At 59.5% G+C, this 8,760-nt stretch overlaps 1 protein-coding gene across 1 annotated transcript; it reads right to left on the bottom strand.

Annotated features, from left to right (window-relative positions):
- Positions 1–1,048: 1,048 nt before the first annotated feature.
- Fscn1 (fascin actin-bundling protein 1) lies at positions 1,049–8,721 on the bottom strand. The gene is made up of 6 exons (XM_015502024.2): positions 8,482–8,721; positions 8,155–8,384; positions 3,430–3,711; positions 3,220–3,341; positions 2,778–2,945; positions 1,049–2,347 (listed from the first exon to the last, which is right to left on the bottom strand). The coding sequence occupies exons 1-6, from the start codon at positions 8,719–8,721 to the stop codon at positions 2,145–2,147; spliced, it is 1,245 nt and encodes a 414-aa protein (XP_015357510.2). The 3' UTR covers positions 1,049–2,144.
- Positions 8,722–8,760: the final 39 nt, after the last annotated feature.

Below are 8,760 nucleotides of genomic sequence, written 5' to 3'. Positions count from 1 at the left end.
AGGAATGTCCCTCTTCACCTCCCTCAGACCCTGGGCTGCAGCCACCCATTGTCACATGGAGTTCACCCACTTCTGCAGAATGAATTCTGTAACAGCTGGTGGCACCTGGATGCGGGGACCAGACCCAGGCCATCCCAGAGTTGGGCTCTGCCTCGGGAATGGCAGTCTCCCTGCATTTGGCTCTTGAAGGTTTCATCTGTCCTTCCTTGTCACTGACACTTCTCTGGCTTCCAGCCTGGCTTCAATGAGGCGGAGCCGCAGAGACCCCCCGAAGGCCAACAGTCCTTTGTGGCTGCCACCTGCCCCTGTCAATCTGAGGACTCCCACTCCTAGGGACCGCCAATCACAGAGCGGGCCGCCCTGTTCCGTCATCATCGGCCAATCAGCGCGCCCTCTGGGCCTCGGACAGGTGGGGACCAGCACCATCTTCCATCCTGGCCTGGCTGGTGGGCACCTGCTGGCTCGCGGCCCACCACGCAAGGGTGTAACTCTGCTCTTCGCCTCAGTTTCCCCCTCTGTAAAATGGAGCCCTAGGGATACCCTGGCATGAAATGGAAACACAAAAGGCCCAGTCCAAGGCCTGCCCCTCTGGAGTCCCTCAGAGGCTGGCCCCATGGAGCTCAGCCAGGGAGGGCAAGGGCATGGGCTCAATATCCAGGTCCACAGGCCTCAGTCAGTTTACTGTCTGCCTGGGAGAGACCTGCCTCCAAGCTTAACCCAGCCCCATGTGCATTGCATGTCATTTGTGGGGTAATTTAATGTTGGGGAAGGGACCCCAGGGGCAGGGGCATCTATCAACAAATTACCCTTCACCTGCACTTGAATATTCAGCACGCGGAGTGGGAGTGAGAATCCCACCCCAGGCCCAGTACTCAGCCCCGCTCCTACTGGGTGCCCGGGGATCTGGGCAGAGGGGGCTAAACCAGAGTGCACCTCCTTGGGGAGCCTGGTTCAGAGCTCCCGGCCACCCGCTGTAGCCAAGGCCTGCCTGCCTTCCAGGTCTCCCACCCGTCCCAGCCCCCACACCAAGACACAGGCTGCTCAGGGGTGCAGACTTGCAGTACTTTATTTTGCTTTTTTTTTCCAGTTCAAAGCTACTATCATGGACATTTAGAGTTATACAAATGACACTTACAAAAAATAAAAGACCAAGACACCCAGAGTGAGATGCACGGTGGAGGGGAGGCCGGGACCTGGAGGGCTCAGGCTCACCCCAGAACTCCCAGCTGCAGGGAACACCTGGCTTCTTCCTGCCCAGGAGACCCGAGGTGTCAGACATGGAGCACCAAACGTGGCAGGGCTCTGGCTGAGGCATAGGGGCCCAGGGCTGGGGGTGGGCAGAGGGAAGGAGGAGGGCACCAGCTGGGGAGGGGGAGGGCAAGTGCCAAGAACCCGCCAAGACCACTCACAACTGCAACCAGGCTTGCCGGGGCCTCCAGCAGTGACATTAAAAAAAAAAAAATACTGATTTGGTCATTTTCTGCTTCCAGTCAGGCCAGAGTGGAAGGGAAGAGACAGGAACAGGGCATCCCCAGCCCAGCCCAGCCCAGCCCAGAATGCCCCGGGGGCAGGACCTGCAGCCTGCTTAAAGTCAGGGAGCAGAGACCCTGCCATCCAGCCAGGACCCCAAACAACACACACGGGCAAGTCTGCCCCAGCCTGGTCAGCCCCATGGGAAGGCCACCCTCCTCTACAGGTGTGCAGGACTAGGCTCCATGGAGGAGTCCCTGCTGGCTGGCTGGGGACAAGCGCCCAGCTCCTGGGGGCAGGGAAAGGCTGCAGGAGGGAGCAGGAGATTCCAGTTAAGCGTTCCCGCCATGCCCAGGGGCCTGCCAGGCCACACTGCTCCACAGCCACTTCCCGGGAAATAAGGCTCAGAGTCGTCTGAGGTCAGAAGAAAGAGGTGGCAGCCTTGTCCCTTGGCAGAAGAGGGCAGAGGGACGTGAAGACCCTCCAAGGGATGGGCTGCAGCTGCTGACCCCTGGGGACAGGGGAGGGAGTCAGTAGGGGCAACAGGTGGGGGCACCGTTTTTCTCTGGGGTTTCCAGTTTCAAGGCAAGGGGCTCACCAGCTGCCACAGGGCCACCTGAAGAAGAGGGTTAGCAGGAGGGACTGAAGGAGCCCCCAGGCAGGCCAGGGTGGGCCTAGTACTCCCACAGAGAGGCGGGATCGATGGTCTCTGCACAGGCCTTCAGGACCCCCGCGTGGTCCCCCTTCAGATAGCGCCCGCCCACCTTGATGGCCACCTTGTTATAGTCGCAGAACTCGAAGAAGAAGTCCACAGGGACGTCACTGCTGCTGGTGACAGAGGAGTCACTGCCCACCATCCAGTACTTGCCCGTGGAGTCTGGGGAGGGAGGACCCGTCAAGCTGTGTCCCGCTGACCCCCACCCACACCTGCCCTCTGGCTCCCACCCCGCACGGCCTTCCTCCTCCTTTTCAAGGATCAATGTCCCCCACCAGCTTCTAGAACTGACTGGAGTCCCCGTGCCCCCCAAACCCTCCTGCCCACACTGGACACATGGAGCTCTGAATCCAGCTCAGCTACTCTGGAGTCTGGGGTTCTGTCCGGCAGCTGAGGTGTGTCCAGCCAGCCTCCCCCGACTCACCTCCCACCCTCCGCATCCCCCTGTCCAGGGCAAGCAGGTAAGTCCCCATACAGACAAGAGGGAAAGTGTGGTTCCCAGTGCAGGGCGCTGGTGGCCACAGGACACCCCTCCCCTGGGGCCAAGCAGGGCCACAGTGCTCCCTGGCTGGCACCTTCCAGAAGAACCTGCCTTTGATGTTGTAGGCGCCGTCATTGAACTCCAGCTGGAAGACGTCGTAGTTGGAGCGGTTGGCATCCAGGGTGCCAGTGACCTTACGGCAGCCGATGAAGCCATGTTCCCCACGAAACACGATTATAGGGCGGTTGATCAGCTTCATGAGGAATAGCTCCGAGTCCCCTGTCCCAGGAGGAGAGGGGCAGTGAGCCTCATGAAAGGGGGCAGGGTGGGAGCTGGGACAGCCAGGGTATGGCTCAGAGAGGGAAAGCCAGAAGCTGGGGGGTCACACAGCAGCCAGCTCTTGGGTAAGCAGGGGCAGGGCCAGTTTGAGGGGTGCCCAGCACAGTATGGGCTTCAGGTGGGGCTGATAAGTGACCATGGTGTGCCTGACCCTCCTGGCTATTAGGGCAGCGCCAGGGAACCAGAGACATGGCATGCGCCCAAAGGCAGCTACCTGCTGTCTCCACCGAGGCGGCCAGCTGCCCGTTCTTCTTGGCGGTCACAAACTTGCCATTGGACGCTCTCAGGGTGATGCGCCGATCTCGCCACTCAATGTCAAAGAAGCAGCTGGCGTTCCTGGGGGTGGTGGGACAGGGTCAGGGTGCCATCTGGGTGGCACAGGAGGAAGGGATGAGAGCACGGGCAGGGGAAGGGGGCCACTCACTTGGTGGACGCGGTGGACTGCACACCCCCGGTAGACGTCAGCGTCCAGTACTTGCCCGTGTGCGTGCGGAAGGCACACTTTCGGGTGTCCCGGTCGATCTCGAGCTGGAAGGTCTCCTGGTCAGTCTCCTCGTCCTGATTGGCCGACAGATCCATACCTGCAGAGAGGGAGCCCTTGGCTGGTACAGGGCACCTTGTGTCCCCCAGTTCTGGACCCACTGCCCCGCCATCACACATCAACACACAGGGACACCACAGGGAAGGGGCCAGGGAGACCCTCAGCCTGCACATGAGTGGCAGTCGACAGGACCCAGTCACAAAGGCTGGGCTGACAGTCAAGGGCCCCAGCTCACTACACCATTTCCACCTTCTACCTCTGACCACAGAATACCCTAGGGGCGCCCGGGGTGGTGGTCAATCAATGCCTGTAATCCCAGAGCTTGGAAGGCTGAGGCAGGAGGATCACGAGTTCAAACCCAGCCTCAGCATTTGTGCAAGGCCCTTAGCAACTCAGCAAGACCCTGTCTCTAATAAAAATGTATAAAAACAGGCTGAGGATGTGGCTCAGTGGTTATGCACTCTGGGGTTCAATCCTCAGTACCAAAAAATGGAAAAAAAGATTATAAGGGCTGGTGGCGCAGGGCACATGCTCAGCCTGCAAAAGTTCCTGGGTTCCTTCCCAGGCACCAAAACCAAAGCAAACAAACAAACAGAAGTGACACCTCTGAACAAATCACCTCCAAGAGGTTCTCTGGAGCCAGGTGAGGAACCTTCTGTGGCCTGGGACTGGGCAGGAGAGACTGAGTGTATGTTGTGGTTATGTAAGAAATGGCCTTGATTTTTTTTAGGTACAGATGGAAGTATTTCAGGATAAAACGCCCTGGTGTCAGGGATTTGCTTTAAATACAACCAAAAACATCACATAAAGGCACAGATGGAGATATTTTGGCAGCACATCGCCAGTTGGGGGAGGCGGGGCGCAGGCAGTATACGGGGGTTCGTTACAGTCTTCCTGCTTCCAGAATGGGTGAGATTTAAAAGAGTAAAACACGAGAGCGCAGGATCCTTCCAGAACATTTAGAAAACTCGTCACAACCTCTCCCTGCTGAACACTGGGCACGGGATACCCCCACTGTCTGTTACGCATGTGTGTGCTTCACCCACGTGTGTGCTGTGTCTGGGCCTGGGAGCCATGTGACATCTGTATGCATCAGGAAAGAGCCCGGGTGACCATGTTGAGTCTTGGGAAGGCTCCTCCCTCCCCACCCCCCACTACAGTGCAGCCCCTGTCATTCTGTCCCTTGATTCTTTTAGGGAAAACCTGGAAGAGGGACCTCTGGGGGCCTCGAAGAAGCAGGGCCCCAAGGGCGTGGCAGGTGTCATCCCACAGAGGAGAGGACAGCTGGCGGATCTTGGATCCTGAAACGGAAGGACTCACTTTTTTTCTTTTTTGGTACCAGGGATTGAACCCAGGGGTGCTAAACCACTGGGCCACATCCCCAGCCCTTTTTTATTTTTTATTAGAGACAGGGTCTCACGGAGTAGCTCAGAGCCTCAGCTAAGTTGGAACCCCCGCCCATGATCCTCCTGCCTCAGCCTCCCGAGGCACTGGGATTACAGGCTTGCAACACCCGCCTGGCAAGGACCCACCTTTAGTTCACATCCTCCAAGTCTGGGGGTGCTGGCACCATCTGAACTCAATCACATGCCCCTAAGTGCCAGGCAGAGGAGACCCTCAGCCCTCCTTCACAAAGAGGGAGACTGAGCCTGAGGGTGCATGTCCTTGGACCAAGGTCACAGGGTGAAAAAATAAGAGCTCTAGGAGGGGAGGGAGCAGACTCCTGGCCACGCCCTCCTTCCCCCCACTGTGCCTTGGGTCTACTAATGGGTGGGTGCAGCCTCCTCCTGACAGTCCGAGCCCCTGCCCCTGCCCCTCTTAGAACCTCTGGGCCTCTAACCTGTCCCCTGTTGGTGAATGGACCCACCACCAGGCCCCAGGGAAGCCGGGGTCTCTCCTTGCTCAGACCCCACCCAGTGAGAGGAGCCAAAGCCACAGGGTTGCCCTATGGCCACAGCTACACAGGGCACCTCCCACCGTCCCCCTCGCCTGCCCAGAAAGGGGGTGCGCATCTGCAGGCAGGCCAAGCGTCCATCAGCCAGGCGAGCTGGGCAGGGGGTTCAGGATCCTGCTCTAGGAGGCTGCATGGTAGGCCCCAGCCCGCCCCGGCCACAGAGCACCACCGCCCAACACGGTGATCAGAGGGAAGGAAGGGAACAGGCAGGAGGGAAAGCCCCTGGGGACCACCCCAGCAGCACAGAGGGGGCCCAGGCTCCCCAGGAAGGACAATAGGCACAGGAAAGAGGCCAAGGGGACAGGACCTGGGGCTGAGGGCCTCGCAGATGACCAGGGCACCACCAGCTACACCTGTGCAAGAGTGGACCCCAGTCAACCCCAGTCCTCCCAGCAACCCCATGAAGTGACACCATCCTCCTCCTCCCAGACAGAGGAAGACAGGGAGCTCCTGTGGAGGCCACTACTGGCCCAGGGCCAGGGACGGCCACCATCTGCTTGGGTCCTCACACCCCATCCACGAGATTGCCTCCAGGCCTCAGAAAGTTTGATGAAAGGCCTCAACCAGACAGGGAGGCACCTGAGGTGGCACCAGGCACCCTGGGTGACACCTTCACTGAACCCTGCCTCAGCTTCCCCGCCAGGATGTAGGGAGCCTTCGGGGGCCTTGTACCAAGTACCCCCAGGTCCTCCCACCAGGAAGGGCTGGGGGAGGGGAGCGGTCCCCACCCACCCAGGCCCTCCAAGGCCTCACCCAGCCCCCAAAGGCCCCACTTGGCCTCGCTGCCTCTAATTGGGTGCTGCTACCATGGGAACGGGTTTTCTGTGGGATTTATCTCTTCAACCGCGGCACAGAAAACCTGAGTCACAGGCTCAAGGAGCCCCGCGGAGCCAGGAGGCTCCTCAAAGGCGCCCAGGACATATCTCTCGCCCTCTCCAGGAAGCCCTGGGCCCCTGCCTGCCCTCCATCCTGACCCCTGCGCCCAGCTTCTCTGCCACTCTCTGGGGGGGCTCAAAAAGGGCACTCGCTCCCTGAGGTCACCTTCCTGAACCCCTTCCAGCCCTTGGGAGCTCCCAAATCCCCCTGGCTTGTCCAAAATAGGCACTTCCCCTGAACCCATCCAGATTAGGCAGGGGGCTTGGAAAACCCGTGGCCTCACCTCGTGTCCCTCTCTCTAGGCAGCTGGGAACCCCTGAACCCCTTCTCCATCTCACAGGCCAGCCCCTGTCTCAGGGAGAGAACTCATGCATTCTCACAAAGCCCAGCCTGACAGTCCCTTGGAATAGCTGGGACAGGGCACCACAGAGCCAAGCTGGGTGCAGAGCTCAGATACAAGGGCGAGTGACAAGAAGAGAGGCCAAGACCAGAGGAGTGTGCTGAGCCACGCAGGGCAGCGTCCTGAGCAGGAGGGAGATGCCACCTGGGTAAGGGCTTGTTCACAGGCTAACGGGGCCCTGTTGTGATGTCTCCTCCCAGGAGCACGGCCTACCTGGGGAGTCTGTGCACATCCCAGTTGGGGAAACTGAGGCTGGAAAGCAGGAGGCAGCCTCTGCCAGGAGCACCAGGTCCCCCCCACACACACACACACATCCTGCAGGGATGATTCATATCCCCAGCCCTCCGGGCCCCAGGATCCTCCTCCTTCCTGACTGGCGGTTCCCAACATGTGCGGAACCCAGCCCGCCTTCCTGCCACGAAGGCCTATCCAAGACACACCCCCACCCCATGGAGGTTCAGGATCCTGTGTCACCTCCACCCCTGGAAGCCCTGAGGCGGCAGCGTTTGCTGATACAGTGGAGGCTCAGCCTCAGACCCCCAAGCCTGCCCATCCCCCATTTCACATCCCTTTAAACACCAAGATGAGCCAGATCGGCCTTACTTCAACTCCAGGCTTCTCCTGAAAGCATAACTGAATCAGCTTGAATCATAACTGTGGTGCCCCAAGTGAGCTGTACTACAGAGAGGTATCTGCCCAGGCTTGCCAAAAAACACCCTCAGGCTCTCTGTTCCTCCTCAGCCCCCAAGGACTAAGGTCACCTGCTCTAGTCCCATCCTCCCCAGGGAAGGAGGCTCTGGACACAGCCCAATAGTCACAGAGAACATCTGTGTTAATGAGTACCATCCAAGTCCTGTGGCCCTGCAAGTCCCTCCAGCCCCACCTCCCAACCTCACAAACTTCATCCTGGCCACGAATTTCATCTGTGCCTTCCTGCCACAGGGCCTTTGCACAAGCTGTAGCCACCACTGTTCCACACACTTAGTATAACCACATCACTCTCAAGGTCAGCTCAAGTGTCCTCTCAGGAAGGAGCAACCTGCCCATACAATCTGAGACCCTGATCCTGTATCCCCAGTCTTTCCCTTGATATCTCAGTCATGTCCCCAAGAGAAGGTAAGCTACATTTCTTCTCCGCTCACATCTCGGCACATCCTCAGTGTTTACTAAACAGGTAGAAATCGTGATCCACCCAGAAGTGTGAGATGGGAAACAGAATGCTGGCAAGCACAAGGGTGCCCAGATAAGGGCACATTCTAGAGTCAAACGTACCCAGTCCTGCAAACTATTTACTTGCTGCCTGACCCAGGGCAAGTGGCTTCACCTCTCTGGGCCTTACCTCAGCTAACTCAGGCCCCTCCCAGGCCTCCACCTTTACCTCACTGCCAAAGGGGCCCAAAGCCAGTTGGGAGAATGGCCATCCGAGGACCCCCTCCACTGGGAGGGAACTGCCTGGGTCCCCATCCAATTATCTCCAAGGCTGGGGTCCAACTGCCCATCCAGGAGCAAGACCCTCACAGGCCTCTCCAGGGGGCCTCTGGCTGCAAACAGCTTCTTGGCAAAGGACAGGGAACGCCAGAAGGCAGAGACAGGGCCAAGGGGGAGGGTCTGGGAAAGGAGTCAAAGAGTGGGGCTCACTTCTGGCGCCCAGACCCGTCGGAAATGGCCTGCCTGCGGGAGGCCCTGGAAGGGACAATCGAGTTGCCGCCAGTTGTTCCCTGTAGGGTTCTTGGGCACGAATCCACTCCGGGGTAGGGGCTTCCCCGGGGAGTCGGGCTGGGGCTGGGGTCTCCCTCTGAGCGCCCAGGCAGCTCGGGCGCCCGAGCCGGGAGGCGCGCGTCAGGGCACAGGGCGGGGTGCCTGGCGCACTGCCAACCGAGCCACGCTGCTGGCCGGCTGCTGCGCGGAGTGAGGCCGCCTCCTGGGGCGCCTCGGGACGGGACATTGCGCCTGGACAGCGTCTATGGCCGCATTAGAGCTTCCT

The sequence above is a fragment of the Marmota marmota genome, unplaced genomic scaffold (genome assembly GCF_001458135.2).
Source record: "Marmota marmota marmota unplaced genomic scaffold, marMar, whole genome shotgun sequence".
Lineage (NCBI taxonomy): Eukaryota > Metazoa > Chordata > Mammalia > Rodentia > Sciuridae > Marmota > Marmota marmota.
Note: the sequence above shows the minus strand (reverse complement) of the source record. Positions and strands in the feature narration are given on the sequence as shown.